The 26,399-nt window shown below is 39.8% G+C and overlaps 1 protein-coding gene across 5 annotated transcripts in view; it reads left to right on the top strand.

Annotated features, from left to right (window-relative positions):
- ADK (adenosine kinase) overlaps positions 1-26,399 on the top strand; it is a 566,593-nt gene that overhangs the window by 278 nt on the left and 539,916 nt on the right. The window contains exon 1 of one of the 5 annotated variants that reach the window (XM_045165563.1): positions 24,720-24,897. The exons of 3 other annotated variants lie outside the window; for them this stretch is intronic. In XM_045165563.1, coding sequence (XP_045021498.1) covers positions 24,884-24,897 — 14 coding nt within the window. In that variant the 5' untranslated portion in view covers positions 24,720-24,883. Of the gene's footprint in view, positions 1-24,719; positions 24,898-26,399 lie in introns of those variants that run through there. One more of the 5 variants, XM_045165560.1, reaches the window with a different exon arrangement.

Below are 26,399 nucleotides of genomic sequence, written 5' to 3' on the forward strand. Positions count from 1 at the left end.
TGCGACCCTTTGCCCGCTTTCCGCCCAGTTTGGCCCAGTCACCGCAGGCTCCGGAGACGCTCCGCCGCCCTTGACCAATCAGAGCGCCGGCCGGCGTGCGGAGCCGGCTTTGGGCAGGCTGCGGGCGCCACGTGGGAGCCCGCCCCGGCTTGGCTGTGCGACCCGGGAGGACCGGACCGGACCCGATCTGAGCCGAGTCAATCGCGGTCACTTCATCTTCCCTGGGGGATGATGAGGAGAATGCCCAGCGACTAGCCTACCCTGAGGCAAAGACAGAATTTTTGGGTATTTTTCGTAAAGGTCGCGGAAGGGCGCTTTGACCTTCCTTTTAGTACTTAGGTGGCTCTGAATGCTGGTACCTTTGCAAATCCTCTACTAGGAACCAAGACCCCGCCTCCGGGGCTTTGCGGGAGTGGGGTCGGGGGCGTGGGGATGGCATTTGCCAAAATCGTTAGGAAAGGTTAATTTTTCTTCTTTGCACTTTTGGCAGCAGTGGAGATAGTTCTACACCTAACATATGATTTGATGTTGCAACTTTTACTTAAAATATGCACGTTTCTTGATGATTTTGAAATGCTCCTTGGAAGGCAGTGGGTTTTCTATGTAAAGCTAGATATTTAAAACTGATTTAAAACTATTGCGACACTCCTGATTATACAAATTTCGTTTCTTCCAACATGATCCTTCTTCACTTTTGAAAGAACTAATCTTTCATATTTGAAAATATCACTTAGGAGTCCGGTGGTCTGTTCACGCTGTTTTCAATGGATGGTGACGAAATCCCTGCCAGTACCTTTAATATATTCATATTACCTTCAAAGGGCCAAAGTGTTAGTGTGCCTACCTTATATAAAGAAAATAAACTCCCCCCCCCCCCCCCCCCCCCCCCCCGCCCCCACGACTCAGGATGTTCTGTTTTCGTTTTAAGCTTTCACACTACAGACTAAAGCAAAGGCTTTTGAGCCAGACCTACCTAGATTTGAGTTGTTAGGAGAAGCAAACTGAAACCGCCTACCCTGGCCAGGCAATGTAGTAACCATTTGCCGTGAGTTATTTTACCATAGGAGATTGTGGTAAGGAACACGGAATTAACAAGCCACCGTTAACCAGATGAATTTGGGAAGGGTCAAAAGGAGACACCACGTGTCCAACCATCTCCCAGAATCTTTCTCACTGGCATCCATCTTGGCTAAGCAATGCCTGTTCCACCAGGGAGGAAGGACCCTGAATCAGAAAGATTGGCCAAAGACAACCCGGAAACTGATCCCATCACCATAAAACTTCAGACTTCAAGAAACAGGGCAGAGCAGTTCTCCTGGGTTCTGTTAACCTACTGCTCTCCGGCAGGCGTCCCTTTCCAATTAAGTCCCTTGCTTTGTCAGCATGTGTGTCTCCTCAGATAATTCATTTCTGAGTGTTAGACAAGAGCCCACTTTTGGGCCCTGGAAGGGGTCCCCCGTCCTTCAACAAAGGCATATGCTTTCCTTGAAACGCACCTTCTTAACAAAGTTTCCTCTACCAAATTGGAAGACAGCTCCAACTTTTTCCTCTCCTATCCTACTAAAGATGCAGCCTTTAGATTTTTCTCTTATGCACCTCCATTTTCAAAGTGCTTTCCTGTTCTACAGATGAGAAAATGGAAGCCCAGATGAAACAGTAAAGGAACTGAAGTTTGAACACAAAGAATCTGGGTGCAAGTTCATTGTTATCTGACTTTACTGTGCCTACTTTTATACACTCACCCAAGATATGCTTCTCTCTGACATGCAGCCTTAAAAATAATCATAAAAAATAATGTTTAATATGTATTGTTTCAGCATTTTACCTATTTTAGCTCAATTCAGTCCCACAACAACCCTTCAAGGTAGACGGTATATGTCCATTTTACCAAGGAGGAAACAGGTATAGAGAAGTAACTTTATCGAGGTGAACTTTATAGACTTCACATTTTGATCAAAAGCCCTAGTGAACTGTTAACTCACCTTTTGTTTTTTCTTGTTTTGTCTTTTGGTTAGTGTGTATAGTTTTTTGTTGTTGCAATACATGAGCATATGCTACTTAATAATTCTTAAACGTGTATAATGTTATTTTACAAGTCATCAGTGTCTGTCTACCTAAAACTTGTAAGTCTTTACTATGTGTAGATATGAAGGTAGGATTAGACACTTGAGTACTGGAATAAATCTCTTCATTTTGTGTGAAGACCTTTTGTGATTGGCTATTCGTACTTTCGTTATATTCATTTGTCTTTAAGGATCTCAGTGTGATAATGTACTGAGTGGTTAGATTGTGTGCATTATTTATGATGACTTGCTTGACATTTAAGAGGCTAGCTACCAGTTTTGGTTAACTTTTAAGAGGATGGCTTATAAAGTCTGTTGTTCAGTCACCAAGTTGTGTCTAACTCTTCATGACGCCATGGACTGCAGCACACCGGGCTTCCCTGTCCCTCACTATCTCCCGGAGTTTTTTCAAACTCATGTCCATTGAGTTGGTGATATTATCCAACTATCTTATCCTCTGTCACCCCCTTCTCCTCCTACACAGGAAGCCCCCAAAACAAAAAATTATCCAGGGAAAAGTGACAATAATGTGGAGGTTGTAAAAACCCTGCTCTAGAGAGAGCATCTGACAAGTCTAGTTTCCCTTTATCAAAAAATATTTTTCTCGGCTTTTTAGGGTTACTGAAGTTGGAAAGAAGCTAACTCTATCATGTTTTCACACTGGGTCAAGGAACAGAAGGGAACATTAATTGAGTGCCAGGCACACTAGGTGCTTTATATATGCTATCTCATTTAATCTTCCCAGCAACCTGTGAATGAGCCTTGTGTTACAGTGGTGTATGTAGGCCTGAAAGAAGTCCAGAAGCATTTTGGGGAACTGTTCCCTAGATAAAAATGTTCCATGATGATTCCCTGTATTTAGGACCACTTTCTTTTCTCTCTTTTGGGAATGTCATCCAAGTTCATTTCTTGAGCAGTCATCTCTGAGAGGATAGAGTTTCTTCCCAGGCTTTTTGAGCACATGCCAAGTGTATTCTTTTAGTCTTTCAAGTGCCTGCTATTTTAGGCATGATGCTGAAAAGTAGGTACACGAAGTGAGAGAGCGAAGAACTGGTAGCATCTTCTTGGTGGGAAAATGACACCTGCGCATTCCAAAAGGTGACAGAGAGCTAACCAGGTGGAAAATAGGGTGTCTGGCTTTAAAGAAAAGTTTGTTTGGAGGTAGAAATGGGAGAGAGCTGCCTCTGTTGGGGAACTACATCTGTTTGGTGTGACTGAAGCTGGAAGGTATAAAGGGGTCCAGGTTTTGTACTGAACACTTTCACCTGTGTGATCTTTTTATCTCTATGTCCTTCAGCCCCCAGACCTAATTTTAACTGCTGAATATCTCCTTCGGAGTGTCTTGCTGACACTTGAAAGTCATACATATCAAGCTAAATTCACCTATTGTCCTAAATCTGCACCTTTTTCCATGGTCTGTACGTATGTCAATGGCGCCACTAACTTCTCTTATTCCAAAGTTTGGAGCCTAGATACTTGGTTCATTTTCCCTCTGTATATGGTTATCAAAGTTGGTCTTCTTCAATTATGTCTTTGTATTGACTTTCTCACCAGTCTCAAGTTCTACCTAAGCTTCATTAAGAATAGCTCGATTTATTCATCATAGAAAATACTTGTAAGCTCTGAAGTTGATGTTAGGAAAGGCTGAATCTGAAGAGCCATTGTAACTTTTTCTAATGTTAGTAATTATATATTGTTCTGGGTCGTGGTTTAACAATTACACATTGTTCTAGGTCATGACTTTTATATAACTTATGCATATAAATTATATATAATTTTAATCTTTATTAAAAAGGAAACAAACAGCACTTCTCCAGTCAGAAAATGCTGAATTTTTCTCAAGTTATTGTTGCCTAACCATTTGCCTTCTATGGGCTCCTTTTAGTCTTTCCTTCTGTCTTTTACTTCACTAATCTCTCTGTTTTAAAATTGTGTATTAAACCTCAGAAATGTCTGTAAGTATTTTGGATGACAAAGCAACAATAAACACTTTTTTTTTTATTTCAGAAAATTCTCTGGAATATGATTTTTATAAATGGAGCATACTGTTCCCGGGGTAGCCTGTTGTGAGGATTAAATGTGGAAAGTGTACGCATAGTAGAAAAGAGAAAGGGTGATTGATCATGTGTCCGTAGTGTGGCGCTCAGTGCCTGGTCCTTGGGAGCTATTCAGTTAATGTTTGAGTGAATTACCAGCACAGCGTAGAGGGAGACTACTGAGTTTTACTTTTTTAGATCTTATGCTTTTAACAGTGCAGCCTAAAATTGAGTTTGGCTCTTTTTAGGTGACATTGCATGTTGTTTACATTACAAATTTAATCCTTTAATATTAAAGCTTTTGACTATGAAGAAAAATGAAAAATGGAACTCTTGGAGGTACTTTGTATGAATGCCTTAATAAAGTCCATTCCTAGGCATTATAAATTAGGGCAGAGTGAGGGTGGTGAAAAGGCAGAGTCAGAGGAAAGCCTCCATGGATGGTCCTAGGTATCTAGAGATAAACATGAAATGTGTGGAGCCCAGGCAAAGTCGGAAGGACTTCTGGTAAAAAGGCATTGAAAACTAAGTTTCTGGTGTTAGGTATAGGCCTAGACTGAATAACACTAAATAAAACATGAGGCCAGTATGCTACTTCCTACCTGGAATATGGCTTGACTTCCCTTCCAGCCAATAAAATCCTGTCTGTATGCAAAATATTCAGAGTTAAATCAAAATTCTCGAGCATTCTGGTCAGGATGGAAGCCAGCAGAGGCGTAGTTAAGAGCATGGTCTCTGGAATCAGACCTTTGGTCCTTGGTCTTTATTAGCTGGTAATCTTGGTAAGATTGTTTAATGGCCCCATGCCTCTGTTTTCTCACCTTTTAAATGGATATAATAAAAGTACTTACCATAAAAGATAGTTGAGAGGATTTCATGAAAAAATAAATATAAAGTTGGCTCATAGTATGTCTGCAGTAAATGTTAGCTCTTGCTGTTGTGGTACTGTTTATCCTGCTTTTGGCTCCCTACCCTGTTCCAAACTCTGCAGTTACACATTTAGGCAGAAAAAGAAAAGATCCAGGTATACTCAAGAACAAGATAAACATCTCCAGGGACTGAAATGAAAAGGAAACATGCTTCTGGGTTCAGGAGATTCTGGGTTCAGGAGCAAGTGGAAATAACTTTGTGCAGGGGAGCTGGAGTCAGATACCCTGAATGAATCTTGTAGCTGGATTGGGGCTGACTGAAAAGAAGGCTGAAAGCCTTTGTTCCTGGCTGTTGCTTTAAAAAGCTGTGAATCTGAAGTGGTGATACAGAAGTGGCTGAGCTGCCAGATGGCTCAAAGTTGGAAACTAATTTCTCCATTATCAACTGGTACAAGAGCACCAAACTTGGAGGTCATAAATCTAGAAGAGGGGTTCAGTTCAGTTCAGTCACTCAGTCGTGTCCAACTCTTTGCGATCCCATGAATTGCAGCACGCCAGGCCTCCCTGTCCATCACCAACTCTCGGAGTTCACTCAAACTCATGTCAATCGAGTCCGTGATGCCATCCAGCCATCTCATCCTCTGTCGTCCCCTTCGCCTCCTGCCCCCAATCCCTCCCAGCATCAGAGTCTTTTCCAATGAGTCAACTCTTTGCATGAGGTGGCCAAAGTTTTGGAGTTTCAGCTTTAGCATCAGTCCTTCCAAAGAACTGGAACTTCCAAAGTCCAGGACTGATGGATCTTCATCAGAATGAAGAAGAATGGACTGGTTGGATCTCCTTGCAGTCCAAGGGACTCTCAAGAGTCTTCTCCAACACCACAGTTCAAAAGCATCAATTCTTCGGCGCTCAGCTTTCTTCACAGTCGAACTTTCACATCCATACATGACCACGGGAAAAACCATAGCCTTGACTAGATGGACCTTTGTTGGCAAAGAAGAGGGGTAGCTTACCTCAAAACCATTGGAAAAAGGAAGGGAAAGTCTGAGCCTGCAAACAGATAAGGAAGACTATTACTTAGAAAATAAACACAACTACCAGGAGATAAACTCACTTAAAATCTAATGGATTGTTAGAGCAATTTCAAACTGATTTTAAGTATTTTTAAAGATCCTTAAAAAGATAAAAGAAATAATAGTTATTTAAAACATGTTATAAATAAAAATAGTAACTATGAAGTAAATGGCTATATAAAATAAAAAATAGTTACTGAAATTAACAAAAGTTGGTTAAACTCCAGTTCAAACACCTTTAAAATGAAAATTAATGAGTTGGAAGATAGTCCTGAGTAATTCTCCCAGTTGTAGTACAGAGAAATCAAGAAAAATCAAGAGAATATATATATTACATGTATATATACATGTGTGTGTTATGTTCGGTCATTAAGTTGTATCTGACCCTTTGCAATCCCATGGACTGCAGCATGCCAGCATCCCTGTCTTTCACTATCTCCTGGAGTTTGCTCAAATTTATGTCCATTGAGTTGGTAATGCTATCTAACCATCTCATCCTCTACCACCCCCTTCTCCTTTTGCCTTCAGTCTTTCCCAACATCAGGGTCTTTTCCACTGAGTCAGCTCTTTGCATCAGGCAGTCAAAATATTGGAGCTTCAGCTTCAGCATCAGTCCTTCCAGTGAATATTCAGGGTTGATTTCCTTTTGGATTGACTGGTTTGATCTTCTTGCAGTCCAAGGGACTCTCAAGAGTTTTCTCCAGCACCACAATTCAGAAGCATCAATTTTTCGGTTTTCAGCCTTCTTTATGGTCCACTTTATGAGAGTTCACATCTGTAAATGACTACTGGAAAAAACATAGCTTTGACTATTCTGACCTTTGTTGGCAAAGTGATGTCTCGGCTTTTTAATATGCTATATAGGTTTGTAATGGCTTTTCTTCCAAGGAGCAAAGGTCTTTTAATTTCATGGCTGCAGGCACCATCCGCAGTGATTTTGGAGCCCAAGAAAATAAAGTCTGTCACTGTTTGCGTTGTTTCCCTATGTATTTGCCAGGAATTGATGGGACCAGATGCCATGATCTTAGTTTTTTGAATGTTTAGTTTCAAACCAGCTGTTTCACTCTCCTCTTTCACACTCATCCAGAGACTCTTTAGTTCCATTTCACTTTCTGCCATTAGAGTGGTATCATCTACATATCTGAGGCTTTTTATATTTCTGCTGGAAATCTTGATTCCAACTTGTGATTTATTCAGCCCGACATTTCATTTGATGTGCTCCACATGTAAGTTAAATAAACAGGGTGACAATATACAGCCTTGTCATACTCCTTTCCCAATTTTGAACCAGTCCATTGTTCCATGTCAGGTTCTAACTGTTGCTTCTTGACCTGCATGCAAGTTTCTCAGGAGACAGGTAAAGTGGTCTGGTATTCCCATCTCTTTAAGAATTTTCCACAGTTAGTTGAGATCCACACAGTCAAAGACTTTAGTGTAGTTGATGAAGCAGAAGATGTTTTTCTGGAATTCCCTTGTTTTCTCTATAATCCAACAAATTGGCAATTTGATCTCTGATTCGTCTACCTTTTCTAAACCCAGCTTGTACATTTGGAAGTACTCCCTGGCAATACATACATATGTGTAAAAATTGAGGCATCAACTAATGTCTAATTAGGAGTTCCAAAAAGAAGAAAGAGTGTGAATAGTGGAGAGGCAATGTTGTTTTGCTGAAAGTTTTCTTTCAATTTAGGATTGAAGGATTCATTAATAAACCACTAGTTACACATTAAATAATTTCAATATTTAACACAGGATTATTTGACTTAATCTCAACATATAGTCATTTCTTTACCACTAGAGCCACCTAGGAAGTCCATATAGTCATTAAAAGAAAAGAAATAGGAACAATAGAGGCAGTAGCACATGCATCACCACATTGGCCAAATTCTACATCCAGACTTGAACAGCACTGGGAAGTCCTGAGTAACAGCAGTCTGGAGTCCTAGTGGGGAATAGGGTCCTGGGCGGTGTGTCGACCCCATAGGTGAGACTTCAGATTGCAGTTTTGGAGGCTCCTGCTTATAATCACAGGCCACTTGACTTGGTGATAGCAACTGTGCGATTACAGGCAGGCATGTAGTGCAGGCAGGGTCCAGGCAAGATCAGAAGTTGGTCAGAGGTCTGCTCCCTTACTTCTGAAGCCTGAACAAGACTGCCTCCATTTTAATTTCCCTAAAACATATTAGAAGAAATGATGACTGACAATTTTCCAGAATTTAAGAAAGATCAAAGCCCTCAGGTTGAAAGGGTATTCCAGATGCATTTAAGTGACATCATATGGTATTTGTCTTTCTCTTTCTGACTTACTTCACTTAGTATGATAATCTCTAGGCATCCATGTAGCTGAAAATGGCATTATTTCGTTCTTCTTAATGGCTGAGTAATATTACACACACCACATCTAATTTATCCATTCTTCTCTCAATGGACATTTTGGTTTCCATGTCTTCACTATTTTAAATAGTGCTGCTATGAACATAGGGGTGCATGTATCTTTTTGAATTACAGTTTTGTCTGGATATGTGCCCAGGAGTGGAATTGCTGGATCATGTGGTAACTCTATTTTTAATTTTTTGAGGAACCTCCATACTGTTCTGCCTACTGGCTATACCAGTTTACATTCAAATAGTGGGTTATTTTTGTTTATTATTTTTTCTTTTTTTGTATTTTCCAACTGTTCTACATTGAACATATATATTAGGACTTGATTTTAAGCTGGAGGAACTTGATGTATACTGAACACATATTTTGGTCAAGTGCTGAGTGGCTGAGTATCATCATTATAGAATGGACCTCTGGGATACTAAGTAAATCTGAAACTTTGTAAAATAAGCTAATAAGTTAAGATTTTCGTATAGGTTATAGTCTTTTCATCTTTATTTCTGAAATCCCCAAAGCTCTGAAAACTGGAAATTAAAAAAAAAGGTTTGAGATAGAATTAATTTGCCAGCAAAACTTGAACGGGTGTGTTTATATTTATTTGTATTTATAGTATTTATTTGTTGACACAGATGTGTGTGTTTTGCTATAGATATATCTGCTTGTTAATGGCATGCTGCATGAAACCTTCCTGGGCAGTTTACAAAATATAGTACATAGAGTGTGTTACCTTCCTAAAATTCATAAACTTCTGAATCTCATAAAATTCTGGCCCTAAAACATACCTTGCCCCAAGGATTCAATAAAAGGATTGAGGGCCTTTTGAAAAATTTAAATACTCAATTTTTTGTTGTTGTTCAGTCACAAAATTGTGTCTGATTTTGCGACCTCATAGACTGCAGAACACCAGGCTTCCTTGTCCTTCACTATTTCCTGGAGTTTGCTCACTCATGTCCATTAAGTCAGTGATACCATCCAACCATCTCATCAAACTCTGTTTTAAAAATTCAGTTTTTTAAAGTTTACTATGCAGAGTACATCATGAGAAACGCTGGGCTGGAAGAAGCACAAGCTGGAATCAAGATTGCCAGGAGAAATATCAATAACCTTAGATATGCAGATGACACTACCCTTATGGCAGAAAGTGAAGAGGAACTAAAAAGCCTCTTGATGAAAGTGAAAGAGGAGAGTGAAAAGGTTGGCTTAAAGCTCAACATTCAGAAAACGAAGATCATGGCATCTGGTCCCATCACTTCATGGGAAATAGATGGGGAAACAGTGGAAACAGTGTCAGACTTTATTTTGGGGGGCTCCCGAATCACTGCAGATGGTGATTGCAGCCATGAAATTAAAAGACGCTTACTCCTTGGAAGGAAAGTTATGACCAACCTAGATTCAAAAGCAGAGACGTTACTTTACCAACAAAGGTCCATCTAGTCAAGGCTGTGGTTTTTCCAGTGGTCATGTATGGATGTGAGAGTTGGACTGTGAAGAAAGCTGAGTGCCGAAGAATTGATGCTTTTGAACTGTGGTGTTGGAGAAGACTCTTGAGAGTCCCTTGGACTGCAAGGAGATCCAACCAGTCCATTCTGAAGGAGATCAGCCTTGGGATTTCTTTGGAAGGAATGATGCTAAAGCTGAAACTCCAGTACTTTGGCCACCTCATGCGAAGAGTTGACTCATTGGAAAAGACTCTGATGCTAGGAGGGATTGGGGGCAAGAGGAGAAGGGGACGACAGAGGATGAGATGGCTGGATGGCATCACCAACTCGATGGACATGAGTTTGTGTGAACTCTGGGAGTTGGTGATGGACAGGGAGGCCTGGCGTGCTGAGATTCATGGGGTCGCAAAGAGTCGGACACGACTGAGCGACTGAACTGAACTGAACTGATGGTGAGGAAACAACAGTTTCTCATCAGAATCACTTGCTAAAATATTCCTGCAGTCCCCATTCTACATGTTGATAATTCTAAGTCAATGCTTGTTTCAAAGGTCTTATTTGGCTAGTTCTTCCATAGTACTTGTGCTGGTTATGTCATTGAGTTATTAGGCTTTTTTCCCGTTTCTGATAGTAACTGACTAAGGTAAAGACTTCAGGTTTTTGAATTTCAAGATTTAGAAGGCGTATTTTACTGGAAGTGGTCTCATGAACTCAAGTTTCGCATACTACTTGAAGATGATACCTTTCGAATATTTTCCAAAGCAGATTTAAAGTTGTTGCCCTCTCTTCTATATTTTACTTTTGGTGTTTTTGTTTGTACTTGTGCCCTCACATGATTTCTTTAAAAATGTTTCCATTTAGAAAACAATAATTAGCTTTCAACATAAGAACATCTAAATTTCCACTTGGAATTTGGCTTTCATCGCATGCATGCCGATTTCAGCACCTTCTGTAGAATAAGAAATTTTGTACAGCAATTATGTAAGAAACCCAGTTTGCTTACTTATTAACAGGCTTTCACAATTTTGTCAGCAAGCCACACTTAGTCATTAGTAAACCCAGCTATTTTTCTGTGTTAGCTGCAAACACAAGATTATAGGTCTGGAAGTAGCCTATGTGATCACTGATCACTCACAAAATTAGCGATTATTGGAAATGATATTGAAGTAGTTACTTGGCTTTTTTGCCGTCTAGAGGCTCAGGCTGGACTTTGGTGTATCCCTAGTAGAACCATTTCTAATTCTCTAAGAGGCTCAGTTGACTCAAAGAGTGGGAAGTCTAGCCAAATAAGACTCATTCTAGGAATGCATCCCTAGCTTCTATTATCCTCTGGTATTGAATTTATTTCTCACACAGGCCATCTTAAATGTAGTAAGAAAGACAGCATTTTTCATCCCTAAGCCCACAATCTCATGAGCCCAAAGGCAAGACTTTCCACATCTGTTTAACGGTTTTGAGAATATTCTGATTGGCCCTGCCTGGGTTACATACCCACCATTGAACCAATTAGCGTCTCAGAGGTGGGGATTTTGGCCAGCCTTGGAGGTACTCTTACTCTTTTTTCTGTGTGCCTGTGTTTATATATGTTGGGGAGTGTATGGATGTTGAGGAAGACACTATAATCAACAGCTCTACCAGGAACTTGAAGGGTGCAGGAGGTGGTGTCATTCTCTCAGCAAGAGAAAAATTCATTATGGCACTTACAGAAAATATTTACGAAAATGAACAAACAATCCTCTCCTGTCTCCTGCTGCCACTGGAAACCTCATTCCTCAAGGTCCAGACAAAGTCTATCTCCCTTATAAAATTTTCCTAATCAGCAGGCCTGGGAATGGCTCTCTGTCTGCTGCTTGGCACTTTATGCTTCGTATTATTGCTGTGCACAGTGTGCATGTTTTCTCTTGTCTACTGCTACTTGAAGTCAGGAAACTAGTTGAACAACTCTCAACGCTTTATAACTGATTACTTCATTGCAACATAGGCCCTAAATTTTTGTTCAACGAATTAATTAACTCTTTAAAGAGGTTTGAATCTTTGTCGTATTCAGTGGTGCAAAATGGAATCATATATTGACTGTAAATTGTTATCTGTTCAGAAGAGTTGACAGAACTCTTACCTGAAAATGTTTCATGGTTCTTGGACCTTTGTTTTTTATTGTCATGGGGAGTGAGCTTGTGTGTGAAATAAATCCAGTGCTGGAGGACAGAGGCCAAGAGATGCACTCTAGACTGCATTTCTGTTCTTTCTGTTGACTATAGTGAGCTTTGACTATAGTAATCATCTCATGCATTTGTCCATAGGGAAAATTACCTCAAAAGAAATATATTTCTCCTGTATTAATGGCTTCCCAGGTGGCACAGTTGGTAAAGAATCTGCCTGCCAGTGCAGAAGATCAAGGGACTCAGGTTCGATCCCTGGGTCCGGAAGATACTCTGGAGGAGGAAATGGCAACCCATTCCAGTATTTTTGCTTGGAAAATTCCATGGACAGAGGAGCCTGGTAGGCTACAGTCCATAGGATTGCAAAGAGTTGGATACAACTAAGCACACACAACCAACCAACCAACAACCCTATATTAATAGAAACGTATTATTAAGGCCATGTTGTCGGTGTTTTCTTTCTTAAAATAAATATAGTACAACTGCTTATTTGGTGGAGAAATGAATTATTGAAAGAGTGAATTTACAAAGAACTCAGTGACCTATCAGAATGGTCAGTCTTTTCCCTATGGGTTTGCAAGTCCATATTTAGTGAGATTATTTGCATTGTAATGAACTCCAAAAGCACTGAAGGTTGGCAGTATTGTTCTTGATTTCATAACATACTGTTAACAATGTATTATGTAACCAATAAGTGATATCGCAAAATGGTCTTTTTAAGAAACTTGTCTCTATTGACTCATCCAAGAGGGGTCGCTTGAAAACTATTGAAATAGAGCAAAATGATCAAATTCAGATGTCTTAGGGTTCTCAAATTCCTTTAAGCTTGATGTAGCAAAGTAAATAGTTTTACCCTTTGAGCCCTTGAGCTAAAGTTTGGAAACCCATGTTAAGTTTCTGAGTTAAGCAAGTTAAACAATTTGTTTATCTTTTTAAACAAATAAACCGTTCAAATGTGCTGTCTTTGAAGTTAACCGAATTAGAGATTTGAACATTTTCTTATTTTATAGTCATGGCTGAGGAAGTCTTGGGTTCCTTCTAAAATAGAGTTTTTCAGAAATTGTTTTTCTTATGCAGAGCTCACTAGACCTTCGACTTCACTTCTATGTTGAAGCCTGAATAAGCTACATTCCTGAGAAGACTTGTTAGTATCCTGACTATCATGTCAGACTCAAAGCTCTTTAAATGCTCTCTTGTTGAACAAGATGTTGCTTCTTTTTACTCATAAAACAGGTTAAAGCAGGCTTTCTTAGGCTTTCCCTTTTAGGAGCTATTTTGGTATTTCCAAAGAATGCCAGGGAATGCTGGTGTGAGTAGGAGTAGGAACAGGGGTGGGAAGAGATGTCTAGGTGTGCAAACCCTGAGGTAGGGTAGGATCTCATAGAGTTGAAGTTTCCTGCAGATCTCAGTATTAGATGTGGTTTTGAAATGATAATTTACAATTTCACATGAGTTTTTTTAAAATTCTGAACATGTTCTAGACCCTTTAGATTGTTGGTGCCTGGGGAGATACTTAAAATCAGTCTCATATTTACCTTGGGTTTAGAGAATTGAAGCCCAGTGAGGTTAAACATGAGTCATGTAACATAGCTATTAAGTATCTGAAATGAAATTTGATGCCAAATCTTATAATTTCTCATTGTCCTACTTTCTAGAACAGGAAATGAAGCATCAGTTTTTTTTTTTAAAGATAAAAATAACATATGAATACGTCAATAACTTTCACTTACTTTTTCTTACTGATCCTCACAAGGCCACCAGGTAACTACCTTCTGCTGAGGAAATAGACCCAGGGAGGTTAAGCGTCCCTAAGTAGTAAGCTCTCATTTCATACTCAGGACATGTGATTCACATTTCTTGATGTGTGTATTACACTCTGAAGACAGAAATTGAGAACTTGTCCAAATAAAATCTTTATGTGAGAGATAAGCACCCTATTTAAGGAAATTCTGTTTTCTGTTTAGTAACCTTGTTTAGATTTTTGTCTTTCAAGTTCTCTTATTCACATATGTAAGTGTCCAGCCCTCCTCACCCCCTAAAATAAACTTGTGGGATATACTTAATTGTATGCTTTGCAGTGGATTAACTCATTGAACTTCAGTTTTGGGCAGGTTGTGTTTTCCATTAAAAGCCTTTTTTGCTTGGCATAAGCCAATTTTGCTTATGTTTTGAGAGTTAAAATGTTCCAAATAAGAGAACAATTTCTGGTAAGTTTTTATTTACCTTGGAGATTTTGTACTTTTCTCTGATATTGACGATTTGAATGTTAGGACTTAGCATTATTAATTATTATAATAATATGGAATAACCATTACTGTCCACAGAATTTAATATGCTCAAGATTATACAATAAATGGCACAGATAGGGTTTAAACCTGAATCTGTCTTAACGTTTAGTAATTAGCTCAAATATTCAGGTATTATATAAACAATACAGCAGGAATCAATAGTGATTTGTGGGATTAAAAAAAATAAGCAAGCCCTTTGCTTCAAAAATACTCCTAAATTATATATGAAACTATTACTAGTAATCTAAAAATCTATTAATTAATCTTAATATTATTAATAATTTAAAATTTTGTAAAAATATTCTACCAAATCTGAGATGGCAGAGGTGAGAATTCTTTTGCATTAGAAAAGGCCTGCAGCCACAATTAGTCTTGGACCTCATACAGAAAAAAAGCAACATTTTTAAAGAAATGATAAAATGTTCAGTTAGCCTACTTTTAAGGATATGACTATAACATTTCATTAGAGTCAACTGATACTTAACAGCTCAATTTTATAATGCTTGATAACCATAGGAAAAAGGAAGTAGGAGTAAGAAAATGCAGATCTGTGAAAAGAAGAGGGGAAGTAAAAGGAAGTGATTTAAAAAAAGGACTCAGTCCCTCTTAGCTATTTCTGATTTCTGCATCACTTCCAACATCAGACATCTCTGCTTTTCAGCTTTTCACTCAGCTCTGAAGAGTGTATGTGAGTTTGTGAGAAACTTCTTGTTATGAACTGTAGTACCTGTGGTCTCTTAGGATGATATAAGGAAAAAGAGCTTTGCATTATTAATCAGAACACTTGGGTCCTATTAAGGTTTCTGTCTAGGTTTGTGTATACACCTGTGAAGTGAGTAGTCTAGATTAAAAAGCTTTTCAAACTAGATCATGAATCCATTTGGGTGTAGAAAAAGTGATATTTTATAAAAGGAAAATAGAAAGTGCCAGTGCACTGAATATGGTAAGGATAAATAACTGCTTTGTGAAATATTTCTGTTATGTGTATTTATGGAGTATTAGTTGCAGTGCAAAATGTATTTTCACAATGAGTTTGATTTTTCTGTCCTAAAATTTAGTGGCTTAAAAGAGCAGCCATTTTATTAGAGTTAATGGTTTTATGGGTCAGGAGTAGTTGGTTAATTCTTCTGCTCCATGTGGTATTGTCTAGGATCACTTGGAAGTATTTAGCTGATAATACGGAGAAGGCAATGGCACCCCACTCCAGTACCCTTGCCTGGAAAATCCCATGGATGGAGGAGCCTGGTAGGCTGCAGTCCATGGGGTCGCTAACAGTCGGACACGACTGAGCGACTTCACTTTCACTTTTCACTTTCATGCATTGGAGAAGGAAATGGCAACCCACTCCAGTGTTCTTGCCTGGAGAATCCCAGGGACGGGGGATCTGGTGGGCTTCCATCTATGTGGTTGCACAGAGTCGGACACGACTGATGCGACTTAGCAGCAGCAGCAGCAGCAGCAGCTGATAATAGGTCTGGTCTGTTTTGGTAGAGGTGACTGGAAACCTTGGCTGGATTCCTCTTTGTGTAGTTTGAGTGCCTCTCCATGTGGTTTCTTCATCCTGGTAGTTGGACCTCCTTGAGAGCAGCTCAGGTCTCCAAGAGGCCAAGGCAGGAGCTGGCAGTCCTTTATGGCTAAAGCGTGACCGAATTTGTATATCTAAGCTTTTAATTCTGCTTCTGTCCTTTGAATGATGATTCATTTCAATAATCTACTCTCCTACCCCTCCACTTGCACAAATAACATTGGAAAATCTGTCAACTTTTGGTTTTGAAGTGCAGAGTTTAAATATGTATATTATTTTCCCATGGTATATAGTGAGTTTTAGGTTTTTGGAGAAATAATTTAAGGTCTAACCATTTCTGTGGAGTCTTAAGTTTGTTACCTAATGCTACCTAAAAAGAACTGCCTTCTTATAATGTTTGGAGATTCTATTTGGATTTAATTACTTCTTCCCTTCACATATAGTCAATCTGGAGCTGTTATGCTTTTGTTGAAATCTGGAAAGTGTGAAATCTGTTCCCACCAACCCCCATTCCACCCCACAGTAAAGAAAACAAAACCATTAAATGTTTTTGTTATAAATCTAAAGGTTATTATCGTAAGAAAAAAAAAATCTTTTTTTTTTGTATGGTTATGGATGTTAACTAGACATTGTGGTGATTATTTGTAATATATACAAATACCGAATCATCTGAAGCTAATACAATGTTAGGTGTCCATTATACCTGCAAAAAATATATTCATTTTTGTAAAATGTAGATTTTGTGATGTATTTTTAGCTGATAGAGACTTTCTAGAATAGGACTATTCCCTATGATAGAATTGTAGAGATTTTTGTATATATACTTTTTATTCTGTATTGGGGTATAGCCAATTAACAATGTTGTGTGAGTTTCAGGTGAACAGCAAAGGGACTCAGTCATACGTACACATGTATCCATTCTCCTCGAAACTCCCCGCCCATCTAGGCTGCCACCTAACACTAAGCAGAGTTCCATATGCTATGCATAGGTCATTGTTGTTTATCTGTTTTAAATCTAGCAGTGTGTACATGTCCATCCCAAACTCCCTCTCACTTCCCTCCATCCTCCTCCCCAAGAGCTGTAGGGATTTGAAGAAATGTCCATGTTAGCGTATCTGCCTATATATGGAATATTAATAGCAGTCTCTTAGGATATAAATATAAGGGATTTATCTTACCATACCCTTGGCTATTTAGAATCCCAGATCTTGAAGCAGTGTTTGAGTTTAACCCCTGGCTTTTTGGGAATGGGTTGGGCTGGTTATTTGACAAGTTGCACTGGAGAGTAATTGTTTTTTTGCCTCTGTCTGCAGACAAATGTCTTGTTTTTCAGATAAACCACATTCATTTTAAATGTTCCTCTACCCCAGGCTATTCTTTCCTACCAAGAAAGACATGAAGATAATCAAGATTTCCTTCAAAGTAATAAAGGAGGAGAATGTGGAAAACGATAATTTAGAATGAAATTCTGTGCATTTAAATGCCAGTATTTAAAAATAAATATTAAAACCCACCCTCAAGTGAAATGAGAGTGGGAGTACTTAGGTATATTTTAAGCTTGTAAATAGGCTTGTGAAGATAAATGTCTTATCTCAACTCCTGGCAAAGTGATATGTTATAGATGCTTGAAAGAAAGAAAGGGAAATCGCTCAGTCGTGTCTGACTCTTTGTGACCCCATGGACTGTAGCCTACCAGGCTTCTCCGTCCATGGGATTTTCCAAGCAAGGGTACTGGAGTGGGTTGCCATTTCCTTCTCCAGAGGATCTTCCCAACCCAGAAATTGAACCCAGGTCTGCTGCATTGCAGACAGATGCTTTACCCTTTTGAAATAATATTATATATACGTACATACATACCTATGTACATACTTTGTGTATGTAAACATATGTCAAACCCTGATGATAGTAGTTCTATCACATTGCAGTTCTCTATGAACTTTTATAACTATTGAGGCAATAAAATAATTTATTCTTAAGGTTTCTTATGCCTGATTCTCTCAGATGCAGTGAAGCATTAGAAAATCTGTACAGCCACCCACCGCAAAAGCTAGTGGTCCTTCCCTTTCATTTGAGACTACGTGATCACATCAAGTAACCACTGGGTCAAGTATGTCCATTGAAAGCACTCCAGAGAGTGCTATGGTGTGTGTGCTGTATTTATATGTATATAGTTTTAATTACACTTGAGTTAGAATGTCTGTTGTGCCAACTAAGGCAAGACACTTCAAAGATTACATTTTCCCCAATACAACAGTTTTAGTGGGCACATCTCTCCCTCCCTGGTTTCCCAATAACAGTGAGACCACTATCATTACCACCTCCACCGCCATCACTGCTGTATAAAACTTCCAAGTGTTTCCATTTTAAATGCTTTGTTATTGCAGGAAAGCAGTCTACCCTGTTTCCACAAGGAGGGGTTGCACTGTTTCCTTGAGGTCAGTCTTTAGGCTGATGAGAACCAATGCCAGTCTGTGTCCTGTCCTATAGACTGTGGGAGAAGATGGCCCTCTGCCCATGTAGTAGGATTGAAGACAGGGCCTTCAGATCTAGATTAGTCCTCATCAGTGGAAACTATGAGATTGCTGGTTACCGTTGTTAGAATACCCTCTCAGAAAAAAAAAAAGCCCCAAAACACTGGGACTACTAAATAAGAGACCAGTTTAATTATTTCTAAAAAACTCAATAGAAACTGCTGTTCCTTAAAACTCTTTGGATAAAGCTGCATATTTTTTACTCTTATTTGGAAAATGATAGGCACTGGTTAGTTAGAGGACATACCCAAGGACAGCATGAATATATAAAAAAATTTTTTTCTTACAGAGCAGCCTTTTGTGGACATTTGTGGTTTTAATTTCTGAGTCTTGAAAGATCTTGCTAAGAAATAATTTGGAATTTTCCTAAAGGCTAAATTTGATTTACACAAGATGAATGGTTGAGATGGGATATTTTCTTAGTTTTATAGTAAATTGAACCCTTGTACTCATTGTGTGCCTCTGAATTCTTGCAGAGTGGTAAAAAAGATATTTTTCTTTGTCAAAAATCAGTCTTGTGATTTTGACAGAAATGAAATTGTGATTGAAATTTAAAAAATGAAGAGGTCTAAGAGATGATTCTTGGTGGCAATTAGGAGTCTTGGCCAAATTAAAGATAAAAATGGCAGATTCATTGTCTGCTTAGATTTAACTATGAATAAGTACACATGGAAAAAAAAGAAGCAACTTCTGAAAGTATTTCCTGTGATGCTCCAGCTAATAAGAAAGCTGTTTCTGGACTATTATATTGCATGGGTTGAAGTCACAGTATAGTGGTCTGAAACTAGGATATTTGTAAAAGTCTCAGACTTATGTCAGTCTATCTTGGGTTTACTCTGATCAGACACTGTATAGTGGTAACTAGTCCCAGTTCTGGAGTTATACTACCAGAGTTTGCATTTCTGCTCTGTAATGTGTGACTTTCAGCAAATTCTTTAACCACTTTGAGTTTCAGTTTCTTCAAGTGTAAATGGTGATAATAAAATGTCTTCTATTACAGTTGTTGTGAATTCAAATGAGATAGTACTTGAAAGATACATATAGCGTGGTTCCTGGCACATACTAACCACTCATTAAGTTGTACCTTGGAGAAGGGCATGGCAGTCCACTCCAGTATTCTTGCTTGGAGAATTCCATGGACAGAGAAGCTTGATGGGCTACAGTCCATAGGGTCTCAAAGAGTTGGACGTGACTGAGCACACATGCGTGCAAGTTGTACCTATTATTTTTCTTATATACATATTTAGTGGCTGCTGGCTTCCCTGGTAGCTCAGAGGTTAAAGAATCTGCCTGCAATGCAGGAGACCTGGATTTGATCCCTGGGTTGGAAAGATCCCTTGGAGAAGGGAATGGCAACCCACTCCAGCATTCTTGCCTGGAGAATCCCATGGACATAGTAGCCTGGCAGGCCACAGTCCATGGGGTTGCAAGAATTGGACATGACTTAGCAACTTAGAGAGTGATTGCTAGCAGGTGACTGCTAAGGTAGAATGGTTCTCCTCTTAGGGTGTTGTTCAAATGAAACTGCATGTACAATTATGGACAACTATTTAGTCATTAATAGAAAACAGTAGGCACTACAGAGTAAGAATGATTAGAAAGAAAAATCTGCTTCCCAAGTTTTTATTTTCTATCCCTGACCACTCCTAGAACTTGTCCTTTGAACTTGATTCTTGCCTTTTCCATTTATCTTGCTAATAGCAGCACCATTTACTCAATTTAGCCCAAATTTACCCAATGTAGTCTAAAATCTAGGAGTTACTCTTAATTCCTTTATTTTCCTTACTACCCTGTATTTTGCAAGTCCTGTCATTCTACCTCCAAAATGTCCATTTACTTCTATGTCCACCACTATTTTTGTGGTTCAGATCAGAATTATTTGTCATCTTTAATACGGTAATAGGTTATTTATCGGGTTGCATCAGGTCTTAGTTGCGGCATGGGGGATCTAGTTCCCCAGTCAGGGATTGAGCCTGAGCCCCCTGCATTGTGAACACAGAGTCTTAGCCACTGAACCACGAGGGAAGTCCTTGTCACAGGCTTTTAATTTAGTCTTTCTGCCTTCATGCTCCTGTGATCCATTCTCTGCATCGTAACCACATTCTCTTTTAAAACAATATCAGATCATGTCATTCCTCTGTTTAAAACTTAATTAAGTGTTTAAAACTTAATTCCTGTCTTGCTTATAACAAAATCTAAACTTCTTAGGCTCATCAAAGCTAAGACAGCCTGCTGCTTCTCTGACTACAGCCTTTCCTTTCTTCCTTGCCCTTTTTCACACTGGCCTTCCAGTTAGTTTAGTCATATCTGTCTGGAATCCCTTCCCCACTTTGTTCTTCTTTGCTATTCAGTTTCTTCCTACTGGAGGCCTTCACTGACTCTAAATGAGCCTTTCTCTGTGTTGATCTGCTGGTTTTAATTCTCTGAATAGCACTTATGAGCATTTAATGATCTTATTTATTTGATTATTCATCCATATCCCCTCATTAGAATGTAAGTTCTTTAAGGGCAGTACATATTCTTGGTCTTTGCTCAGTCTCCAGTGTTTTGAGTAGTAGAGTAGAACTCAGTAAATATTTGTTGAGCTAATGAGTGATTGATCTCCTTCCCCTTTTTTTTGGCTATGCCTTGGATTGTGGGATCTTAATTCTCTGACTAGGGGTTGAACCCCTGACCTCAGTGGTGAAAGCATGGAGTCCTAACCTCTGGACCACTAGGAAATTTCCGAGTGATTGAGTCCTAAAAGCTGGTTTGTGAAATACCAGATTTACGGTAAAATAAAAATAAGAAAAAATCTTTTACATAGAAACTATACTTCATAAGATTACCAGCAATACTTTGAGTAGCGCTATTTATTCTGTGATGGCCTTTTTACATTTTTATGTTAAAATGCCCTTTTATGAAATGATAGTGCTGTATTCAATTATGTAGTTTAAATATATATTCTTGGCAGCTTAAATAATTGGGAAGCTGTGTTGTCCTATACTTGTAGGTTGGAAGTTTTCTTTGACTTTTAGAGATTTGTGGTTCACTGAAAATAAAGAAGCACTGTGTGGGTGTTCTTGGGAGGGAGTTTTGCTAAGAATTCTTACTAAATAAAGTTCAATCAATCAAATGTTATTATATTCTTCAAATTCTCCTGGGAAATAAATTGTCAGTTACCATTTAAAGATTAGGTTCTGTTTGAATATGTCATGGTAAAGTGAAATGTGACATAAGAATCTACGGACAATAATTTAAAGGAAATAAAAATAGTGAACCTCTTATATCTTTTGAGGTAATACATTTAGCAATGTTTCTTTGAATAACCTTGACTATAATGAAAGCTAAGTAAAACTGTGCACGTTTTATTTTCATTAAAACTGACCACCTCTTAAAAAAAATCTACTCAATTTGTATTGAGTCACAAGTGGACAGTTTTTTTTTTTTCTCCCCCCACTTTCCAGTAAGAACTGAAAGGGACCTGAGATGTTGACTGTAACAGATGACCTTGCATTTCAGATAAGGAAACTAATGGTCAAAAGGCATACTTTTTTTTTTTTTGGTAGGCCTAGGCTTAGAATTCCCACTTCCTTATTCCTGTGCTTCCCAGGTGGTACTAGTGGTAAAGAACCTGCCTGCCAAGGCAGGAGGTGTAAGAAACACAGGTTCCATTCTTGGGTCTGGAAGATCCTCTCGTGGAGGGCATGACAGCCCACTCCAGTATTCTTGCCTGGAGAATCCCATAGACAGAGAAGCCTGGCAGGCTATAGGCCACAGGGTCACAAAGAGTTGGACAGGACTGAAGCGATTTAGCACGCAGGCATTCTATTTTTACTTAGTTAGGGATGTAATAAATTTTTGCTACTGTTAATGTGAAATGAATAGTATACAAATCCTTGTTCACATTTGCTGTATTTTATTTATGATAGTTGCCTAAAGCATGGAATTGGTGACACGTATTGCCACAAAGCTTTCTAGAAATGTTAGCTTTTGTATCATGCTTCTCAGAGATATAATTTTAACAAGTGTGGTAATAACAAAGTAATAATCATGTCTTGTGCTAAGGACTCTATTAGACACTTTACTAGAATGAATTAAGTTTTAATCTTCTCAGTGGCATGAAAAGCATGTAATGTGTAAACTCATGCAGGAAGTCATGTAGGGGTTCCAAGTCACTTCTGTCTTGCTACCTTTATAATCTTGCTAATTTCCTTTACAGCCTTGCTACTTAGCATGGCCCACAGGAGAAGCAACTGGCAACATCTGGGAACTTAAGGAAATGGACAATCTTGACCACAGAGCTTGCTGAATCCTTAATAATAAGATCTCTCAAGTGATGTGTATTAAAGTCTGAAAAGCACCATAGTGCATCCCATATTAAAAGTTGCATGGAGATTTTGAAGTTTGTTCTGAGTATTATTCCTGGTTTTACTTTAGTCCATCTGGGTTACGGTTGTTGTTCAGTCACTAACTTGTGTCCGACTCATGCGGGTTATCTATTAACATTTTCCATTAGTGGAGAAGGCAAACTGTTGAATTAGTCAATGTCTCCACTGCTTCAAATTGCTATCCTGCTGCTGCTTTGATTCACTTCCTGAGGACCAACTGGCTGGTTCTGCTTGTGGACATTTGGTCAAAGTCTCAATCAGCCAAGACTCTTGTTTTTAATAGCCTTTACTCATGGACTGAACACTTCAGATTTATAGTGCAGGGCTTCCTTCTAGATAGGCATTTTCCAAATTAAAGAAAATAATGTTAAAAAAAAAAAGCATTTTTGAAGAAAACTTGAAATCTTTTGGAATACTTATATTTTAGATTGTAAGAAACCACAGATTTGTGTAAATTGATCTACTAATTTCATTTTGTGAACATAATTATTCTGTCACAGGGACAATGGTAGGTAAGAAAAGCAAGGCTGGCTTAGTAGAACAGCACTGTCAGGTAGACATGTAATGTAAGACAAAATTAAATTTCTAGGAGCCACATTAAAAAGTAAACAGTTTAATCTTAATAGGTTTTATTTAACCCAGTGTAGCAAAGTACTATTTTAACATGTAGTCAAGATATATATAAAGACTTGAGATATTCTGTATTTTTTTGTACTGCCTTGAAAAAGTATATATTTATCTGTGCAGTGGCTCAATTTGGATGCTAAATTTTCTACCTTGAAATGTATGCAGTGAAAAATACTGTGTTTAATGGAATAATGTTTTACTTTGCTTTTGGTTTTAAAATTTAAACTAATTAAAAGGAAATAAATATTTAGTTCCTTCAATCACAGAATGCACATTTCAATGTTACGTGTTAGGGTGTGTTTCTAATGTAACTGATTTCAGATTATGGAATTGAACCCCATCCAAAATGCTTAGTAAATGAATGCCACTGGAGGTTATGGTCTGTTTATATAAATATTTGTACACAGAATAAAGAGGGAATAAACAAAAGCTATTTAGATCATAAAACGTTTATTTTCTAACGCCCCCATGTCAGTCCTTCCCGCAGTTGGAATTGATTTACTGTCTTTTATTAGCGGTTCAGACTCAGTTTTAAGTTCTTTTACCCCCGCTGAATCGCAAAGTTAGCGCCAAGAGTCAAGGTTCTTCCAGTTTTCTATGACTAGATGCTTGCTTCAGAGCGCTGCATCCTTTTCAGGAAAGCGAGGACGTATGACAATTAGCGTGTCAAGCAGGATAGTCTGGGCTAGTTTGGCCTGGAGGTTTTAAAAGTTACACGTGTACTTGGATAACCCGGGAACTTGCTAAAAATACCATTGTACGGGCCTCACTTTTCTAGGTTCTGATTCGCAAGTTTACACTGAGACCCTGGACACTTCCTTATAAGCTGTCCTAACTGTTTTTAAAGTCCAAAACGTTTGGGGACCACCATACTCGGCACTTGACTCTTAGAAGGCTGCGAGTTCTAATTTAACACATCGTGCTGCTATTGCCACGCGATCGACTCTATCCGGACTGAGGTTGCCAGGCGGCTGCTGTTTTTCTGCAGATGGGTTTTCAGGCTGTTAACCCCCCTCTCCGAAGACTCCCCTGACATAGCCCCCGTCCCAAGCCCTGTTAGAGCGACCTGGGCTGGCCGAGGTAGACCGCGCCATGTGACTGATAAACCGGTTGCCTTTCGGGGCGGCCATTTTTGAGGCGGGCACCCAACCTCGTGCACCGTAAGCCGGGAGTGGGGGGTAGGCAGTTACCAGGACTCAAGATGGCCACCGAGCCCGCTAGCCAGGCCGCTAGCCCGCATGCCAGCACAAGACGCACGGGCGGCTTGCCGTGGCCGGCGGCGCCCTGGGCAGGTCCTTGGGCCGCCGGCCCGGGGCGGAGCGCCCGCCCCTTCCGGGCGCGGCCAATCAGCGTGAGCGACCGGCTAGGCGGGGGCCGCCCGCGCGCGGGGTGTGTGAGGACGCGCTCCCGGGTCGCGGAGTGCTTTGAGCCCAGGAGCGGTGACTGTGGTACCTGCTGCTGCCACCCGTGCGGACGCAGAGCATCGGACGCGAGCGCTGTCGCTTGGGGCTGGAAGGTGAAGCTATGACGGCCATCAGGTAATTAGTCTGGGCGGCAGCCTGAACTGCGCGCTGGGTAGGCATTAGCTTCTCGGCTGCTGAGAACTGCCGCCCCTTCTCTTGGGTGTTCTGGAGCCTCCCGGTGCCACCAGTCCCCCTCATGTGGAGGCTTTCTGCACTTTTCATTTGGTCATTTATGCCTTCCGCAGAAGTTTTGGGGGCTGAGGCACGTGGCGGAGACCTTTGAGTAGCCGCATAGCTGAGGTGACTCTCGCCCAGATTCCAGGATTTGAAGCTTACTGATGAGTCTAGTGGATTTCCCATGAAAATGTAGCTGTCTTCCCCCCACCCCCCGAATGGCCTGAGGCCTGGGGAAGTGTGACGTGCACCGGGCGTGTCCATGCCCGCGTGTCTTGCCTTCCGACAACTTGGTTGGTGGCCCAGTGCAGACCTGCACTGTTGGCCCTTCGATGCAGGTAGATTGCCCCCAAGTTTTGAAATTGTCCTCACAATGTTTGCTTATGACTGGAATTAGTACTCTGGTTCCCAAGGTACCATCTGTTTACCTACTTTTATCTGAGAGTCCCATTAGAATGAGTTTCGTAGTATACAATGAGAGCAAATAAACGAAAAACTTCACCTCAATTGCTCTTCCAGAGTTTGGAAGATTCTTTATTGTTAATGGCCCGGTCCAGTGTCTGTGGGTAGCACTGACCAAATGGTTACCTTATGCTAATGCAACTATTTATAAAAAGAGATAAATCTAAAAGAGAGAGAGAGAGAGATAAATTGCCTTATTTACCCAATGTTCTGAACAGCCTCTTTTAAAGTAGACCTTGGCCCTTCATGGGCTTTGCTGGTGGCTCAGCTGGGAAGGAATCCACCTGCAATGTGGGACACCTGGATTCTCTCCCTGGGTTGGGAAGATCCCCTGGTGAAGGGAATGGCTATAGTCCATGGGGTCGCAGAGCCCCACACGACTAAGTGACTTTTCACTTTTTGACCTTCATTGTCCCAGAGAAAGGGAGGCCCCGGCACAAATGTGAAGAGAATAAATGAAATTAAATTTTGCTCTCCGAGCTTCTAGCAGCCTAAGTCCTGGTGATTAAATGGTTTCTCACTGGTGATTTTGACTACACAGTATTTTAGAAATTACTTTAGAACCTAGCCCTCAGGTAATTTAGGATGTAACTGTTGAACTTGGATGCAGTTTCTCTTAAATTGCATAATTCTATGTAAACTCAGAGTACTTACCTCATTATGCAGAAGGAGGACCGAAATACAGTACTGAAATGTGGGGGCTTCCCAGGTGGCTCAGTGTAAAGAATCTGCCTCTTAATGCAGGAGACCCAGGAGATGCAAGTTTGATCCTTGGGTCAGGAACATCTGGAGGAGGAAATGGCAAGCCACTCCAGTATTCCTGGAAAATTCCAAGGACAGAGGAGCCTGGTGGGCTATATAGTCCATGGGGTTACAAAGAGTCTGACACAACTGAGCATACACACACACTGAAATGTGGAGATCCACATGGAAAGATTTCA

Source organism: Bubalus bubalis, chromosome 4, assembly GCF_019923935.1.
Source record: "Bubalus bubalis isolate 160015118507 breed Murrah chromosome 4, NDDB_SH_1, whole genome shotgun sequence".
NCBI classification, from domain to species: Eukaryota; Metazoa; Chordata; class Mammalia; order Artiodactyla; family Bovidae; genus Bubalus; species Bubalus bubalis.